Source organism: Nothoprocta perdicaria, unplaced genomic scaffold (genome assembly GCF_003342845.1).
Source record: "Nothoprocta perdicaria isolate Ctin4 unplaced genomic scaffold, notPer1 scaffold_2, whole genome shotgun sequence".
Lineage (NCBI taxonomy): Eukaryota > Metazoa > Chordata > Aves > Tinamiformes > Tinamidae > Nothoprocta > Nothoprocta perdicaria.
The window spans coordinates 650,980-669,397 of record NW_020455204.1 but is presented as its reverse complement, the minus strand read 5'-3'; the positions used below and the strand labels follow the sequence as shown (position 1 = coordinate 669,397).

The following is an 18,418-nucleotide window of genomic DNA, read 5'->3' as shown; positions in this document are numbered from 1 at the left end:
ACAAATAAATAATCTCTCATAGCGGAGGCCTGCTGCAGAGCGGACAGAAACTCTGAAGGAGAGGCCCAAATTTGCCTTTAGTATTTGCCCTAGCAGATCAACCACACTCATCACCAAAGCCTTCCACCCAATTCCTCCCTAGCTGTGTCTCTCCCTCTAATGGAAATTATTTTGATGGCTCTTGGCTTGATGGGATTTCTCAATAGCAAGTGGCTGGTTTTTTTTCTTTTAGACCAACTGCTAGTGCTTGGAGAGCTGTATGGGAGGGACAGTGATGAGACGGAGCAGGCCTGTCATTAAAGACCTTCTTTAGAGCCTTGATCCTCCTTCTGGTGCTGGCCTGGGGAGCTGGGCCATCCTCCCACGCTGTGCAGAGCGGCGCAGGGTCCTGCCTGCTTCTGGGAATGCTCCATGCCAAGTGCACGAGGGCTCTTGCTTGAAATTGCAGAAGGGAGACCCGGCCCTGCCACCACATCAGTGTCGGGGATGATCATTATCAATGGCCAAGTAGGTGGGAAGGAAGCGGAGAATGCCAGGAATTTGGAGACATCATCGGCGTGTGCGCCGGTGCCGGCACTCCCTACCGACGGAGGCTCCTGGTGCTGCCTCCTGAGTCACAGCTCTTGCTCCTGCTGCGGCTGCTTCTGGGGCCCGAACTGCGGCTGCGGCTCCTGCCGTTGTCACTGCAGCTGCTCCAGCTTCGGCTCCGGCTTGTCCGGTAGCTGGAGTAGCTCCGGCTCCGGCTCGGGGAGCGGCTAGAGCTGCTGTACCAAGAGGAATAGCTGCTGGCGCTGCTGGAGGAGGATGGACTGGGCCGGTAGTAGGGGATGGGGCGTTTGCGGGCACTACGGGGACAAAAAGAGACCAGAGTTATCAGTAATACAGACTCACTGCCAAATTCTCCAGAAAGCATTTCTGCTTTTGTGCAGTTGTTCAGCATTGATAAGCCTTGGGAATCCCAACCACCTCCAAGGCCCTGGGACATGCCCTGGGATGTGCCCCAAGCATCATATATGAGGTCAAGCACCCTCATGGTCTCTGCTTGGAACAGCCTCAGCTCAAGGGCTACAGAAATCACAGGGACGGGGAGAAAAAAAGTTCAAGGCTTTCTGTCATTCCATATTTGGCTCCTTTTCCTTTGTGGGAGATCTATCACAGTGAACGTCCTCCCTGGAAAGTCTGGGGGAGGATGCATCCACTATCTGATGTGTCAGCCCTAGTTCTGACTTTATCAGTCCTAACTTCTTCACCTGCTATAAATGGGAATCTCTGCTTCCCTCTCCTTCTGTCTGCAAAATGCCAGACCCTTGGAGGGGCAGAAATGCACACTGATCTGGCTCAGGAAAACAGGTCTCCTCCCTGAGCTGGGGGAGCAGCCTTCCCTGCAGAGAGCTGGGGCCAAAGGAGATCCCATTTTCCCCCAAGGGAGCTACAGCTCAGCTTGTCTTCAAGGGACAGGAATGTGTCCCCTTACCTTGTGATGCGCCGAGCTTCGAGGTGGCTGGGAGAATCTCTCCTGCGTTTCCTCAGGGGTGAATAGGATCTCCGCCGCCGCCTCCGGTCACGCTCCCTGTACGACTCCTTCTCACTGGAGCTGTACTTGTGCTCTCTATCACGATCTCTAAGGAAGAACCAGTTTGGAAACTGTCACTGCTCTGCTTTGTGCAATTGCATGTGTGGGTTTTGAACACGGGAGCAATCACCCACACAGGAACAGGTGAGCGGAGGACATGCAGCTCCAAAAGGGAGCTACTCCAAGCAGAATATTCTGGCGGCATCACCTCTGCCCACACCCCTGAGCTGGGCAGAGAGACACTCATCTTGCCTGAGAAACAGGCACCCGCTAACCAGGGGCTGCCTGGAGGGCTACAGCAGTGTCTCCTCGTGGCCCTGTGTGGCTGAGCTAACGTGGCTTCCTTGGGCTCGGCTCTGTGCAGGCGCTCTGCCTTTCCTCGGCTCCACGAGAATCGCTCTTGCTGGCTGTGCTGCCAAGAGGGAGAGAAGCAGCGTCACGGAGGGCCCGCGTAGGGCAGCCAGGCTGCGCAGCGCCACGGGGGTGGGATGCCCCGGCAGGGCTCTCCGTAAGCAGTGCCGGCGTTGCTATGGCTTTGTGTTGAATTCTCCCACATGTCAGCACAGGCTCTTCGTGGAGGGTAGCTCATTTCATGGAATCACAGAATGGCTGAGGTTGGAATTTCGTACACCCCTTTCCCTGCTCAATGCCATCCACAAAGCGACACCCTCCAGCTCCAGGACCCTATCCTGGCACACAAGGGATACACTCTCCTGCAGCGGATGCAGGGACTGTCACAGCCTGCAGGAATGAGACCCTGGAAATGCCCAGGGGCAATGGTTTAAGAGTGTGAAGCTTTCACAACATGCCCCACAGGAGCTGGGGAATTACTGCTGCTGCCATCAGCAGCCAGGCAGTGTGTGGAGCATGAGCCGGCTTGTGGGGAACAGCAGAGATGTTACCAGAAAATAATTGCCCACGGCGAAGGTGAGGGAGCAGTTTGAGCCTGCCAGAACAAACCAGAAGGTACACGAGAGACCAACCAAGCAACAGAGGCAACTGGAAAGCACAAGGCATCAGACGCAGTGTGAGGAGATGGCTGTACCTGCCAGGGCTGTAGCGGGAGTAACTGGGGCTCCGACGAGGCCTCGAGCTCCTGCTCCCAGGACTTTTTTTGCAGGACTTGGACGAATAGCTAGGAGACCGTGAATAAGACCTGGGGAGAGGCAAGAACCAGAAAAAGAGTTAAAGATCCTGCAGGTGAGGCTGCGACTGGTTTTTCCGAATGCAGGCTCATGGGGGAGGCGTCACAAGGGCAGCCCGTTGAATTGGCCTCACCTCTTCCCTGAAGAGCAGGACCTGCTTCGGGAGTCCCTGGGGGAGGCCTTGTGGTGCGAGGAGCGGGAGCGGCTGGAGTGGCTGGAGCCGGAGGAGGAGCGGCCCGTGCTGGCGTAGGACTCGCTGCGGGAGCTCGGCCTCCGCGGGGAGCTGTGCGCTGGGGACGGCAGGAACGGTCGCTTCTTCTCCGAGCAGCCAAGATAGAGAGACAGGCACCCCCTGCAAACATATGTTTGGACAGCTGCTGAGGCTGTGGTTGAGCTGGGACCAGTCCCGGGCCATGGGGAGCAGCATGCTTCAGCTAACAGCACTCCTGTCCTCCCATTCCCCATCTGGAGATGGAAAACCTCCCAGCTTCCTAAGTTCCTGTTGCAGGAGACCCATGTATAGGTCGTGGTACAAGAGCCACCCTCCAGCCTGGTGCCAGGGAAGGGCTGTGGGAGAGATTTAAGGTGGTGCTGGTGCCTTCTCCTGAGATCCTTCAGGACAGCAGATCTTCTGCTCCACGACCAACACAGCAGATGTGTCTGGTTGGCAGAGTGTGGGCCGTGCCAGTGAGCTGTCATCAGGCCCTTGGGCATGGAGCAAGGTGGGGAGCAATCCTGGAGCAAGGAAAAGGCAGAGGGTGGCAGCGCAAAGGAGTGTGACCTCAACCTGGCTGTGAAGCAGCGCAGGTGGCAGCCGAGTGCAAGCGGCCCCACTGCCTGCACATGAGGCTGCACAAGGTCCCCCCGCTGCACGGGACGTGCCCTGGGTCTGAGCTGGGGTTAACCCAGTGGGGAGCCACCCCACCACAAACAATGCCCACACGCTATCCTAGATCTACCTGTGTGACGGTGGAGGTGTCCCACTGCAGTCACAACGTGAAAGGTACCCACAGTCCTAAAATCTTAGCCGCTAGCTGAAAAGTCAGAGCTGGTTCTTCCTAATGCCAGTTCCTCTGCCTCTCTCCCTCTCTGATTCAGCACTTCCAGCGCCAGACCACGTCTTGACTCTAACTTTCAGGACGGAAGACCTGAGTTGGAAGAGGTCCTAACACCACTAGCCTTGGGCATATCCTTGGGTACCAGCTGCTTTGCCTCAATATCTGCATCCCCAGTATGTACCTGGCAAAAGGCCAGTGCCTCCAGGAATGGGAGGTGTTGGAGGCTGGCATGTGCTCCTCTCCCTTGACCATGACCTGAGCCATCTGACTGAGGTTTGTCTCCCGCTCTGGCTCCCCAGCCTTCACGCTCTGGGTTATCCCAAGCCAGTGAGGCACTTGTCTCTCCTTGTGCTGCTTCCACCCAGAAAGTGCTGTCTAATCACCCAAGACCAGTCCTGAATGAGCCAGGGAGGGACAGACTGAATTTGGCTCAGGGGACAAGAAGAAAAACAGTCCATAATTGTTCTAGGGAAAATGAATCCTGCCTCCCTTCCTTCCCAAGGTAAACAGAGGGAAGGAAGTTGTATGGCAATCCCCCAGTCCCCAGTTTGTCCAATGGCCAATGACTCTTTTCTTTTGCATGGTCATGACCAGCTAAGCAGGACTGTGCTCAGGGCACAGCTCAGCCCTGGGTCAAATGCCTAGCTGGCCACACTGGCACCAGGAGGGCAGCCACGCACCATGCCCATGAGCCTGACAGGTGGGTTTTCATTTCTCTCCTCACTCTGAAGCATTGGTCCTTGCCGAGCTCTGGACTCCAGACTGGCAAGACCATGGATGTGATTTGTGTCTAACTGCATCTGGACCACAAAAAGCTTCCTACCAGTTCACCCCTGCAACTGGCAACTGGGCAGGAAACACAGTCATCCCAGCAAAAACACAGCAGGTATGTGGCTGCCAGTAGCAGCTACTGGTAATCACTGACCTTCGGTCTTGTCCCTGGGCATCTGGAGATAGATTTTCCAAAGCTGTTCCCTTGCTCTGGGAAAAGCAACTGGTGAAGGAGTTTCCTGAATCAGAGCTGTTATCGCTGTTGGCCAGTTTGGGCTTCCCGGACGAGAAGGCATGGCCAAAGCCATCATGGACTAGACTTCGTTTCTCCTGGCTGTCCTTTGACCTGGAGGAGCTCGTTTGAGTGGAGGGAGGGGAGGAAGTATCGTTTCCTGAGTCATATTCATGATACTCTCCGTTCTGGCTGGCTAGGTTGCCAAGCGGGCTGTCTGTTTTGGTAAAGAGGTCAGCAGAAGACCCTGACTGAGAGATCTGAAAGCAAAAAAGCCATTTGGCATTGTTGGAATGCTTTTTGGGAGGGGTTGTTTTGGTTTTACTTTGTCTGATATTTTTTAAATAAACCCAGAAATTTTACCATCATGATGCACTGAAACAAAAGGAAAGAAAGAAAGAAAGTAAGAAAGAAAGAAAGAAAGCAAAAGAAGAAAGGAAGAAGAAAGCAAAGCACATATCCCTGAAAGAAATCCACAGTAAGCAGAAACGTCTTTTCCCCCTGCTATAATAACGGGAAGATTTAGAGATCATGCAAAGAATATCAGCATGCAATTTGTGTTAAAACAAAAGAGTTCAACAAAGTAAATGGGGAACCAAAGAATCAAACTAACTAACTAAATTAAAAAAAGGTAAAATGGAGGGGAAAAGCCCCTATTTAACCTAAGGGAGGGAGGGGAGGGGAAAAGAAACAGGAATATAGATACAAAAAAACTACATGCTGCTTGGAAAGAAAAAAGAAACAAAATCTCAAAAAAGCCTGGCTTCTTTTTTAAGCTTGCTTAATAAAGAGACCGAATGAATGTCACTAAAATGAATAAAGAAAAGTAAAATAAAATCAAGGGCTTCTGTGCAAATTAAAAACTAGCAAACAAACAACCTTAGCACTTTGAAATTAAAAAAATATATATATAGGGGAGGAATAAAATAAAAAAGGAGGGGGAAGGGATAAAGAAAAATCCCTCTCAAAATTAAAATTATACAGATATTTCTTTGTGTGCTTTTTTCCCCCTGAAGAAGGTATAGCTAAAGCGCTCAAGTGACCTCTAATAAATTCCCTGGTGTCTTGCGGATAGCATCCACTTACCCATCAAGAACTCCTCCTTTAGTAGGTAAGGTGTAAGAAAAAAGGAAGAGCGGGCAACATAAGTCCATCATTAGAGTCTCAAATTACAAGAAAAAAAAAAAACATAAACCCTCTCTTCAATCCACACTGCCAACTGTTCGCTCGACTCCTCTACGTACACTCGTGTCGCGACTGCGTTTTGGCTGTTTGTTTGCTCGTCTCACTTGTGATTCCCTTTTGTGTCCTTCTGTTTCACACCGGGGCTGTTCAGTTCCTCGAGGCTGAGCAGCTGGGCCCAAAAGCAGCACCTTGTGCTGGATCCCCTTTGGCTTCGCAGCGGCCCCACGGAAGTGACAAGAGAAGGTGAAGTGAGGGGGGAAAATAAATAAAAGAAAGGAGTGAGGGAAAAATCCTCCCGCTGCGGTGAGCTAGGAAGCGGTGGGGATGGTGAGGACAGCCCCAGTCCTGCCAGCCGCCGGCGTCGGTGAAATCCCGCTGGGACAGCACATCCGCATCAGCTGCCCCAGGCAGGACTGCCCCAGGGACCGCGAGCCCCACAGGGGTGGATTTGCATCACTTGGGTAGTTTATCCCTCGTTTCTTAGCCCCTGGCACCTGCCTGCACAGGCCTGTGGACAAGGATGTGTGGTGTCCCCGCTGCAGAGCCCTGCACAGCCATCCCAGCCCGCTTCCTCCTCCACACGCTCGCCACGGGCCTGTGCGCGCCGGGCGCCGCCTCGCCTCCCTCAGGGCCCTGCTCCCCCAGCGCCTCGTCAAACCCTGAACCATGAGCATGAAGCAGAGAGCTGCATCTCACACGGGCAGGGCTGCCCCTTCCGAGGGCTTAGCCCTGGGCAGCAGGGACCGGGCTCGTTTCCTAATCCCCACAGCGAGTGCAGGGACAGCCCAGGTCCTGTGGACACGGAGCTCCTCCATATCACCAGATGGTGCCTTCGCCTCCCCCCGCCGGCCGCTCACACGGCACACGCGTCTCTCAGGGGTTGCTCTTGACCCGGTTCAAGAGGCATTAGCTGGGGCGGGGAGGTCTGGCTCAGATCCGCTCGCCAACACCAGTGATGGCTGAAGCTGAACGACAACAGAGAGCGGGCCCTCGGCACCCGCAAGGAGGGGTATCCACAACGGCCTCGTGCTCTGCACACATAGCCACTTGGAGGACCTCCAAGTACCTTCCAGAGACAGGAGCACTGCACAGATGCCAGGAATTGGGTCATCCCTGCAAATCTGCTAGAGCTGAGGGCTCTTTGTGGGTTCCTTCTCCATCCACCGGGACCTCGAGGCCATGTTCAGAGCCCTGGACGTGGAGGCCCTGGGAGCCCTCACAGCTCTAGCACTTTATGGAAAGAGGGATGTCAAAGAGTACAAGACATTTAGGTACCTGCTCTCCTCCTGTTGCCACCAACCCTTACTGAAACCCTGGCACCATAAGCAGGGCCCTGGGAGAAGTGAGCTCTTTGGTATGAGCCACTCTTCTCTCCCCAGCCACATCCCAGAAGATACAGGATTATCTGCGTTTTCCAGTAGGGCAGCAGATTGCTCTAGAAGACGGTGCATGGTTTGCTTTGAATCTGAAGCACACCGCAGACCTCACCAGCTCTTGGCTATCTTTTATTTGCAGACATAGAAATATCCCTGCAGGTGCTCCCTGGCTGTGCAGGCAGGAGAGCCCGGGAGGAGCACGTGGCTGCTCAGAGGGAGACACCAACACTGCACTTGCAAACGCTTCGCTCCCCTTTTCTCTTAAAAACAAAAGAGCTTTTCTTCTCCACAGGCAATAAATTCAGCAGTTCCTGGTATATCTAAAACAGCTCTGCAGCCTGCCCCTGGGACCTGGGATATTACACTCTTGCTTTGCATTTGCTGGAATTTACCTTTCAAAGTGTCTGCTGTTCCTAGGGCAACACCTCTATGGGGTGATTTGAGAACCAGCAAGCTCCTTTTCAGCCCAAAAGCTGCATTAGCAGCACACGGGAAGAGGCAGCGGGTGGAAAGATGAGAGATACAGGGCACACAGCCCAGGGGAGGGCACGATCGTGGGCACCAGGCTCCAGAGGGGACTCCTGGAGCAAGAGCCGGGATGGGAACTGCTCGAGCCTGCGAGGGACGTGAAAGCTGGTGGTGCTTTACTGAGACCTCTGCTCGCAGGCAAACTCCCTCTCTGCTGACCTTGACTTTGCTTTGCTTTTGTTCCATTTTACTGCTTAGGAAAGGCGCATCAGCCCCACAAAATGGAAACCACGAGCCACATCTGAAAACATCCCATGTTCAATTGAATTCTAATGGCTTTTTTTTTTTTTTTTTCCCCGCCTCCCTGGGGTGTTTTAAAAGTTTGGTCCTTTATAAACCTCATTTGCTCTGTGTGAACACTTGGATTTTATCCCCCTCTCTAACAAGTAATTAAATAATCTCAGTGAATTTTGCTTCCTGCAGCTTTCAGCAGGGGGACCTACTGCTGCCCTCATGGTACCCAAGATATGTATTTATTGTTTCTTTTTAGTTCCAAATCATTATTGAATCAAGATGAAGGAGCAGAAATAAGGCCTTCACTCATAATTCTGAATGTAATTTTGAGTGAGCTCCTAGATCAAGAGGCACCACAGTCTAATAGGTTACAAAAATATAATCACTACCCGTCTCCCAATTAAACTGAACAAGTGCATTTACCGTTCTTCAAACAGCCCGGAGGAGAGATATGACTATAAATTTTCTCAGCCATATGGGAACAGGGATCTAGCAATGAGCAGCAATGCACAGACTGCGCTTTAGCTGAGGGATTACTTTCCTGGGTCTTTTTCTCTTGTTTTGCAATGCATTTCAAAGCAGAGTTCATTTCTTTTTCACAGGGGCATAATGCCTCCCTCTCTCTCGTTTGCAGGGCATTATAATAAGAAAAGGGATAAAAAGCTTGTGTGGGTGACCCCAGCGAGCCTCGCTCCGCCGATGACCCGGCAAACAGCTGCCAAGGAACGGGAAGCAGCACCTGCCGACAGGGGCTGCCGGGGGCTCCGAGGCGGCTGCTCCATGGGGGCTGTTCCCCAAGGGACATCCATCCCCTGGAGCAGCGGGGGCAGCTCTTGCCCAAGGGAAAATGGGTTAAATCTGCTAGCATTTTGCCTCCAGCTGAAAAGCCAACCTGCTGTTAAAGTCAGTGCAAAAATACTGGTGCTACAGGAATATTCTATATCCCCATTAGGCACAATTACAAATTCCTGACTCAAGGAAAACTGAGCGGAAAGATTCCTTTTAGCTGCATGAAGAGCTCCAAATCAGGCCTCCTCCACCAAAAGAGCTAGGCCAGGTCCAAGAACCTGACAGCAATGGTACAACTGTCCCCACAAGGCCAGACAGTGGGTTATCTGGGGCTGGCAACACTTGTGTGTGGCCTGGATCACAAAATCCATTCCCGGCAGTAAACTCCTGATAATGCAAAGCAATAAACCTTTGCTTGGCAAAACCCCTTTCAGCCTGCGAGGTTGTAGCCCTCCCATTTTTAAGAGCCCTGTTTGTTGACAGAAACATGGTGTAGAAGAGCTAAAGAAACAGCTCTTCCCATGTAAACCAAAAAGCCAGGCTAGAAAACAACATCCAGGGCTGCTGCAAGGTTCTGGGAGCCCCTGCACAGTATTTCCCCCCTGTCTATCTTCCTGCAGACGCATTAATGCAAAGATAAACAATGCTGTTTGCAAGAGCCTTACCCCCATTGAGCCTCATTGAGAATCTGGCTGCAGACTGTGTTAAATTGTGACATTGCAAATGAGTTTCAGTGGAAGGAAAGGAGCTGGCAAGGAAAGCGCAGGCAGCGTGCAGTTATCTTCATCAGGTGCAACAAAGGCAATTAGATTCGTACCCTGCAGGTATTTATATTGCGCTGTTAAACTAAAAGCAGAGTGGCACACAATATATCTGTATCAGTGTGGAATAAAGCGTTTGCAGCAGGTCAGGGAGTGTTGTTTGTGTGCAAAAATAGATGCTGCCATCACCCACAGTTTCCCTGCATGCTGAGACACAGGCCTCTAATCCTATTCTCAACAGGTGACTATTGCAGTTGCTGCTGAATAAAGGGAAGAGAGGTGGAGAAGCTAGGAAATCCATTGCAGAAAGGAAAAGCAGCAGAGATGGGAGTATTTTGGCATGTGTGTAGAGGAGCAAGGGTATTGGCTTGCAAATAAAGACAAGGGGGGAAGCAGTAGTTAGGGGGTTGCATGGGCAGGGCATTCTGGTTGTTCTTTTCCTCCTAAGATAAAGCTAGGCCTAGTTAGGAAGTTAGGGTCCTACCAGAGAAAGGAAGGACAGTAATTTGGGGGGGGATGGGGAGGTGTGTAAAATTTAAAACCAAACATTTCAACTTCTCAGGAGAAAAGCAAAATAGAATAAGAACTGGCATACAAAACATAGATATTGCTTTTAAAATGTTGATATAGAATGTCATTTCTGAATCAAAAATCTCAACAAAAAAAAAAGTCTTTTCATCCTTATCCAGGCTTTCAAAGCTGATTCTGATAAAACTACTTATCTACCATAAAAGTACTTAACAACTATTTAACACACAAAACAGGAGAGCCTCAAAACAGCAGCGTGTACTCCTTAACAGAAGAGATTAAAAGCTTCCATTCCATTTACCCCTGTCGGTTTTGAATGATATTTAAAGATCTCATTCAGAAAAAAAAACTGTCAAGGATAGCCCTTAACCAGGAGCTGCAATTTAAGCAAGTGCTAAAAGTTTTCTTGAATGATACCCCAGGAGAATGCGCCTCTCATTGGGAGCAGAGAGGACACCAACAAATTGCACATTAAGTGATCTGATATATTTTTTATCATTGGAATATGTGTGGTCTTAACCCTAGATCAAAAGACTACAGCAGAGTCCTGATGTCTTTACTTTGCATCTATTACCTGCATCAACAACTAATGCTCTGATTTTAAATATATTTAAATATAAATAGAGCATTATCAGAGACAAATGCTCTGATTTTTCCCTGCCCTGCAGCTTGCGTGCTCATTTACTCTTGAGTGAGGCAAGTGCAAAAGGGAGTGCAGCATGCTTGAGTTTAGCTCATTTTAGAGGATTTTACAGTTTTAAATTGGAGTTTACTTTTGCTCTGGGAACAGAACAGCTGGCAGTCGGCTTCACAGGGCTTGGGCCCTGGCTTCAGAGAGAGGAAACCTAGTACCAATTGAAAACCAGGCTTAGAATTGAACATTTATGTAAAATATATGTCTTGTGTTAAAAAAAAAAAAAAAGAAAAAAAAAAAAGAAAACAAATAAACAAAACAAAAACAAGCAAACCCAAGCCAAAAGAAAACCAAACCAAAAATCCTTGGTGAAACAATGCAGTCCTTTGCTGGTTGTTTTTGGGAGGAGTTGTTAACTCATTCCTGCCTTCCCCGAGTTGGCAGACAGCAACACCCCAGGCTCATGACAGTAAAAGCTTGAGAGCTTGTTACTCTTGTTAGGTGTGTGCACATACACACGTGCTCCGTGTGCAGGCTTTGCCATCCATACTTTATCTTAGAAACCAGCTGCATAGACAAGACTTTCATGTGCACTACATGCTCAACAGGTGCATAAAATGAGAGCAAATGTGTGTATATACATTTGTGAGACAGCTTGTTCCCGTCTATATCCATGTAGACTCTTCATGCACACTGACCAAAACATGGTAGGCAAGTGCAGATGGTGTCTCCTCTTGCTTGCACCATCTCCCAGCTGATGTAACCAGCTCCTGGGTACGACTGACCTCTTTCCAACCACTGACTGATCCACAGAGGAGGAAAAATCACAGCCCTGTTACCTGCCATTCTGGGGCTTAGACAGTTCTGCACCCAAGACGTCCCTACTGTTACACAGCACACGTGCGTGTAGAGGATTCTGCACTACCTTGGGTCTTCTGTAGCAACCTGTCTCTCCAAAGCACCTCTCAGAGACTAACACTGTGGTCAAAGAGCATCACAGCTCTGCTCTGCATCCATGGGGAAGAAGGGGAGAATGTGGCAAGCAAAAGCAAGACTTCTTAATAATCTATATCTAATATTCATCTCCTGTTCCCTCAAATTCAAGGCACGTCTCCACATATACGGAAAAACAGCCTAAGGCACTGAGCCTGATTTTACCCTCAGCTGCACATGAAGTTCCCATTAGCATCAACGAGAGCTGCTCTGGAGCTCCGAATTTGGCCCTTGGGCTTGTCAGACCAGCAAAACAGTGATCGTAGCAGCACCTCCATAGTCAGAAAACATCCCCTGCCAATAATCAACAACTCATTAAATGTAAAGGTTTCTTTTATATATGTTTGATTCCCTTTCTTCCCCTGAAGGGCTAAACTGTTGGACACGAAGACCAGTAAATTAAGTTCACATCCAGCTAAGCAAAGGCTGCATAACAAACATTTCTCCGTAAAATATCATTGCTGGAGGCCACTTTTTTGGGTTAAGTGTCCTCAATTCATTATTCATGGACTAGAGTCTTCGCAAATTTTTCCCTTCTCCAGCCCCACCCGTGGTGTGAAAGTACCGAAGGAAGGAATGACTTTAGATACATTGGAGAGCAGCATCATTAATACTTAACACAGCTTCGAACCAACTTTGTCTAACATCGCTATAATTGGATTATAAAAATTTTATATGCAATTTCTCGCCCGGGTTTCTGCAGCTAGTCTGAGCAAGGCAGCAGAGCGGGTAATACTTACTACATCCTTGGGAGGCAGGAAGCTGTAGAGGGGGAGAGTTTGGCTGGCTTGTGGGCTGGCCTGAACCTCTGCGGAGGAGCTTCGCTTTGCGGCGCCCTTTGAATGGTGCCGGGAGCGTCTTCGCCGCGTTTTGCGCCCTTCCTCCCGAGACCTGGCTCCGTGCCTCCAGGAGGAGAGACAGACACAGCCGTTATTCCTCTGTGTTGCAGTGGTGCCCATTAGCGGCGCCGTAGACACCCCTCAGGTCCTTGTGCCAGGTCACTGCACGCGGGAGAGAGCCCTCCACGTGACAGCCACGAGGGACAGAAAAGGGATGTTTTGTTCTTCTACTTCCTAAAAAAAAAGCTTTTCCACCTGGAAAACTTGTGGTTTTGGACATTAACCTCAAATTTCAGCTCCATGACTCTATTGTGACTCAAGGCAAAGAACAGTTTCCCACAGCCTTGAACACACCTCTGGCAGTATTCCTCCAAGAAGACAAAAAATAGAAAAAAAACCCCATTCTGCTCTTGTAGGAACACCCACCAGAGACCGATTCTCCTTACTGATCCTCCCTTCACTGTTCAGCTTTCCATGAGCAAGTTCCTCGTAGTGAGGAGAGGTGGAGTGGGAGAGTGGGGCCAGTTTATAGAGCCAACTGCTTGGAAAAATGTGAAACATGAAAATGTTCATGTTTCCCATGAGTTATGGGCCTTCCTATTGCAATGTGAATCTTCACCATCACCTGCTCCCAGGACGTAGCTGGCATCCACGAGCCAGAGATGTTAATCAGGCCAAAAATGGAGGCTAATAAACATCACAGACCAAAATATTTCCACTGCTAAGAGTAAGTTTAAGGACTCTCCTGGAATGTTAGCAGTACAGAGCAAATATGCTGGCGAAGAGAGAGCAGACTGATCATCAGCCTTGGGGTTTAAAACTTGCAGCTACTGGATTGAGAAGCTACAGCCACTGCTCCTTGGGCCAAACCCCTCTTTTCTACAGCCAAGGCCAAGAATTGCTCAACCCTCCAGCACGTGACAGAGCTGCTAACAGAAGGAGACGCCGCTTCACAGAGTGTCTGTGCGTCACAGCAGCTTTTGCAGCCCCAACTCCTAGCCCAGCCGGGGAATTCTGTAGAAGGACACCGAGGTCAGCGAGCGGTGACGTTACCTGCTTCGGCAGTTAGCGGTGTGGGAATCGGAGCTCTCTGAGCGACAGTGACGGTGCCGATGAGATTTCCGGTGCCGCCCACGAGAGCTTTAAGAAGCAGAGAGAAAAACCACCATTAGGCTGGCAGACTGGGGGGATGCAAGATTCCACAGTTGGAGGCCTGAGACAACAACATCCGAAGCAGAAATGAGATCTGTATGTTAAACAAAAGAGATTGGTGCATGAAACATTTGCACAGGACACTAAGAGGGCATGAGATACTCTCCATCCCTCCATATCTAAACCTAAAAGGCCACTTTAGATAACCACTTTACTGAGATCAATGCTAGTCGTTTAATTACAAGCTATTAGGGCAGCAGTAGAGCCTGCCTGGGAGGGAGATCTACAGGCCTGTGTGCAGGAGAGGAGTGGAGAGGACAAATCCTCTCTGCTTTTAAGGCCATCAGGAGGTTATGTGCCTCCTACCTGCTTACCTTCCATCCTGAAGGATACCCTAAAACAGCCAGGGAACCCTGGGACCTCTGCACTACTGACCAGAGATGTGTCAGAGATCTTGGGGAGATCTGTCCTGTTGGAGGGCTAGTCATAAAACTCAGCTGCCCACACGTCATGCTGTGCCCCTCTCTGCAGCAAGTGTGTGCCCTTCTCTGATTCCTTACTGAAGAGCAGGTGCAAAAGGACAGGCTGAGACACACACAGAGCACCTGGAAACAATCAGCCTTGCCTATCCGCTCTACACAGGAGGGTGCAGCCAGGGCTACGGGCTCCTTCCCTGCTTGCTGTATGAGTGTGAACACATGCACGAGCTTCCCCAGTCACTTTTCTAGGGCTTCCAAGGCCACAGGACAGCTACAAGCAAACTGTGCACACAGACCTCACTTCAGCACCCTGCTGCACCCTGTTTTGCTCCATTCTGACTGCTCCTGGTGGATTATCCAGCTCTGTCACTGAGGAACTGTTGTTGCCAGTGTCAAAAGCTTAAATTCTGTCTGTGGGCAGCAGGACAACTTGGGGGGCAAGCTGGCACCTTCAGTGCCCCTTCCCTCTTTCCCTCTTGCTGTGCCTGGTGCCTATCACACCAGATCTTTTAGACCTCGTACTGTAGTTGCCTGGCACTGCGGTACGAACAGGTGAATGTAATAAAGGGTTAGCTGGTGAGAAGAGTCTGATTTCATAACCCCGCCGTGTAAGTGCCTGACAACACTAACACACATATTTGGACAGCTTTGGGCAATTCACCAAACCAACTGCTTGAGAACAACATCTCCTTTAAGGGAAAAGGCATCAAGGCAATTGCTTGATCTTCACTTGGTTGTTTTCTCTAATGCTTTTTATACTCTACTATTGTATTATAAAAAAAAATCCTTCACATTCCACCCTCCTTATTTTTGAAGAGCAGGAATTGGCAGCACTGAATACCTGGTGGATTTGTAAAAACCCTCCATCTTTGCTCTTTACCCTCTCCATCGGTGCCCCTAGTTAAGGCTTTTGCACTTGTGCAGGAGGAAGAACTGATCCTATGTGATTTGGGTAACCACTTGCTCAACAAAGATAAGCCAAAGCAAAGTGATTATACACAAACCCTGCTCTAAACTGGCTCGTGGGATCTCTCTGCCACACACCCAGCAGTAATGAGGATGTTTGCAGCAACCAGGAGTGGCTCAGTTGTGATCTGTGAGATGAGAGATAAGGGCTAAAACACCCTGTCTCGTTTATCCCCAAAGAGCAATTCTAGCAGCTCTCATTCCCCTAGGTCAATGCATTTGAGCAAGGCATCCAATCTTTGCTTTAATTACAGGTTTTTAGGCTGCTGCCTACACTATGGTGTGTTCGGGAGATGCCTCCTTTTACTGACAACCTAGAAAGCTTCAGCTTTACCAATGAACTGGCACAGGAAACTCAGCATCCTCTACATCTACATGATTCCCAAGCACTCCAGTCCTAAATGGTACTGGGGTGTCACTGGGGCAGTGTTAGGGCTCATCATCCCTCTACTCATTTTCTGACTAAGAGATAGAAGTTCAAACTCCAATCAAGTCAGCAGAGTCCCATCGTGTAAGTGGATTTCTCTCCCTTTCCAAGTAGAAACAGAACCAGCCAGGATTTTGATGCCTAGGGTTCAGCCCCAGAGCTGTTTCATTGCTTAGAAAGCAGGTGAGAAACCACAGGTTGCAATACTCAGGAGAAGGCTGAAAAGGAAGTGAATCCTGAGAAGAACTGTGAGAGAAGTTGCTTCCAAAATCCTTCCCTGCAGCTGGGAAAGTGTGCTCTGGTGTGATGTCAAGTGCTTACAACAGGCCTTCCTCCTGGCCCCAACAAAACTGTCACCACATTTCATAGAGCACCCTTTGGGTTACCTTCCCCACAGGGCAAGGGTTGTGTTTCAGGGCAGATGTGAGCTTCAATCCCATAATTTTATATCCTCCATCAGCTCCAAACACTCACTTCTCTTCCCAGATCCCCACCTCAATTGCCTTCTGCTCCATTCAGATATATGGTTGCAATGTATATCCTACTGTAACCTCTGAGGGCTGTTCAGGAACAAATAAGACAGTGATAAAGCTCCTCGGGAAGTCTCTTTGGACAGTGGAGGCTGTAGGGCACTGTGCTCCGTGGGAGTCCCACGTACAGCAGGGAGGTAGATCCTAGTTCATTCTATCATGCTGCCCTCAACAAGAGGCAGATGTTTCTACTCAGGGAGGGATGAACAAGACACTGTGCATCCCATGTGTGATACAAAGGAAATGCCAAAACAGGTGACACAGAACACAGGGAAATGAAATACCTCCAGCCTCTACAAGCCTTTTCCCATTCTGGCAAAACCAGAAGCACCGGTTTTAGCTTCAAAACAATTCGGAGAGTTGCCTGGCACTTTGTAGCCAGTGCAAATTCCTAAGGGCCAGACACACCAAATGTTTTCTAGCCCCGTAGCCCTGCAGAGGCAGGGCAGGGAGTACCATGTATTGCTACTTACTGTTTTTTGTGTTTTCTTTCTTCCTTTCTCTTACTTTTGGGGCTTGAAGAACTAAATAAGAAAGGGCTAATTAATCGGGAGATTTCTGTTCTGATAAAAAGTCACACAAACACACATTAATGTTACACTTAATTCACCCCAAAGCATGCAACAGAAGTGAAAAGGATGAATATTCTGCCTTGGCACAGAGGGTCTGAGGCCTTGGACAGAAGGGATCTCTAACGGGGTGAGCCATCCTGCTGGCCTCGCATTTCCTTATGGAGAAGATGAATGTTTCTGGGTGCTGTACACACTGGAGTCGGCAGAGTGCTTCCAGTGCACATCAGCAAAGGCACTGAGATGACTCTGGCCTCGAGGTTTTAAAGATGGGTGCTGTCAGGAGATGCACATGCATAGGATGGGGAAAGGAAAGGGAATCCCACAGGAAAACAGAGAAGGAACATGTTTTATACCCAGTGAATCTCAACCTCCCAGGTTCCCCAAAAGACCATTTAAATCTTAAGAGTCTACCCACACTTGCTCCAGTTTTACCTGTGTCTTCTCTTCTTTGAGGATAACCTGAAAAAAAAAAAAAAAAAAAAAAAAAAACCCACAAAACAGGTACACTTAATGTTTTTTTATCTGAGTTCAATGAATTATTAATACCTGAACTTTCCCGAGGAGATGGCACCCACTGCTCTCAGATGAGCGGTGGAGGGAAAGAAACAAAATAGTTGCTATTTTAAAAATATCAGCATGCTCTTTAATTTGAAGAGGTAATTGAGAGAAAGAGGGTGAGCCCAGCACAGCTGGGGATGACCACGTTCCCTGGCTCTTGCCATCTGGGCTTGGCCGAGCTGCAGATCCGGACTTTTTCCCCCTGTTTCACCAACAGCATCAGCACCACCGTGCGTGGAGCAGTTGTGGCTCTGCAAAACCACCCACGACTGCTCCATGGTGCCCACCCGTGTTGGCGGCCACCACGCAGCATAGACAGCAAGGCCCAGCCTCGCGGGACAGCGCCCAAGGCGCCGACGGCAGAAAATAAAGAAGGAATTGTATTTTTAAGGGCAAAATACCTGTTTCTTTTTCGTTTCTTCGAGCTCTTCTTCTTCTTCTTCTTTACAGGGGAGGGGCTGTAGGAGGGAGACCTAGGGGGGAGGCAGCGGGTGTGAGGTAGGACCCGGGGGACACCAGAGTCCCTGATGGTCCCTGGCCATCCCTCATCCCCCAGCACCGTCCCACAGCAGAGAGGAACACGGCGCCACATGGCGCCTCCCAACAACATGGTGCCTCCCAACAACATGGCGCCTCCCAACAACATGGCGCCTGGCGCCTCCCCGCCAGGCCCTTTCCCTCCATTCGAGCCCCATTTTCCCTTTTTCTCCCCATTTTCCCTTCATCTTTCCTCCGATACAGGCTGCCCCAGCCTCCTTCACCCACCTCCTTCTCTTCTTGCGGCTGGATTTCTTCTTCTTTTTCTTCCCCCGGGCTGGCGGCGGGGTGCGCTGCCCCTCACCTGAGCGGCTGGAGGGGCGCAGTGGGAAGATAATAATAATTATTATGATAATAAAAGATACGCACTGAAGGGGCAAGGGGCTCTCACAGCCTCTCTGCGAATTAAGCAGCTCTGCTTAATGGAGAATTGGAGAAATGGAGATTCAAGGAGACAGCCCTGCCTGCCGCTTACACATTGGCCAACATCAACAGCGCCTGAAGAGATTTAAGTTTCGCGGCCCTTTGTAAATGTGCTTTAAATAATTAAT

General features: G+C 49.9%; 1 protein-coding gene across 1 annotated transcript in view; it reads right to left on the bottom strand.

The window, feature by feature from the left end:
- The window catches only part of SRRM4 (serine/arginine repetitive matrix 4), a 28,807-nt gene continuing 10,389 nt past the window's right edge, over positions 1–18,418 (bottom strand). Inside the window, exons 3-13 of the mRNA XM_026037417.1 lie at positions 18,096–18,179; positions 17,732–17,803; positions 17,205–17,231; positions 16,674–16,724; positions 13,700–13,786; positions 12,548–12,710; positions 4,702–5,039; positions 2,852–3,070; positions 2,619–2,729; positions 1,475–1,621; positions 1–845 (exon numbers count right to left, since the gene is read on the bottom strand). Coding sequence (XP_025893202.1) covers positions 581–845; positions 1,475–1,621; positions 2,619–2,729; positions 2,852–3,070; positions 4,702–5,039; positions 12,548–12,710; positions 13,700–13,786; positions 16,674–16,724; positions 17,205–17,231; positions 17,732–17,803; positions 18,096–18,179 — 1,564 coding nt within the window. The 3' untranslated portion in view covers positions 1–580. The remainder of the gene's footprint in view (positions 846–1,474; positions 1,622–2,618; positions 2,730–2,851; positions 3,071–4,701; positions 5,040–12,547; positions 12,711–13,699; positions 13,787–16,673; positions 16,725–17,204; positions 17,232–17,731; positions 17,804–18,095; positions 18,180–18,418) is intronic.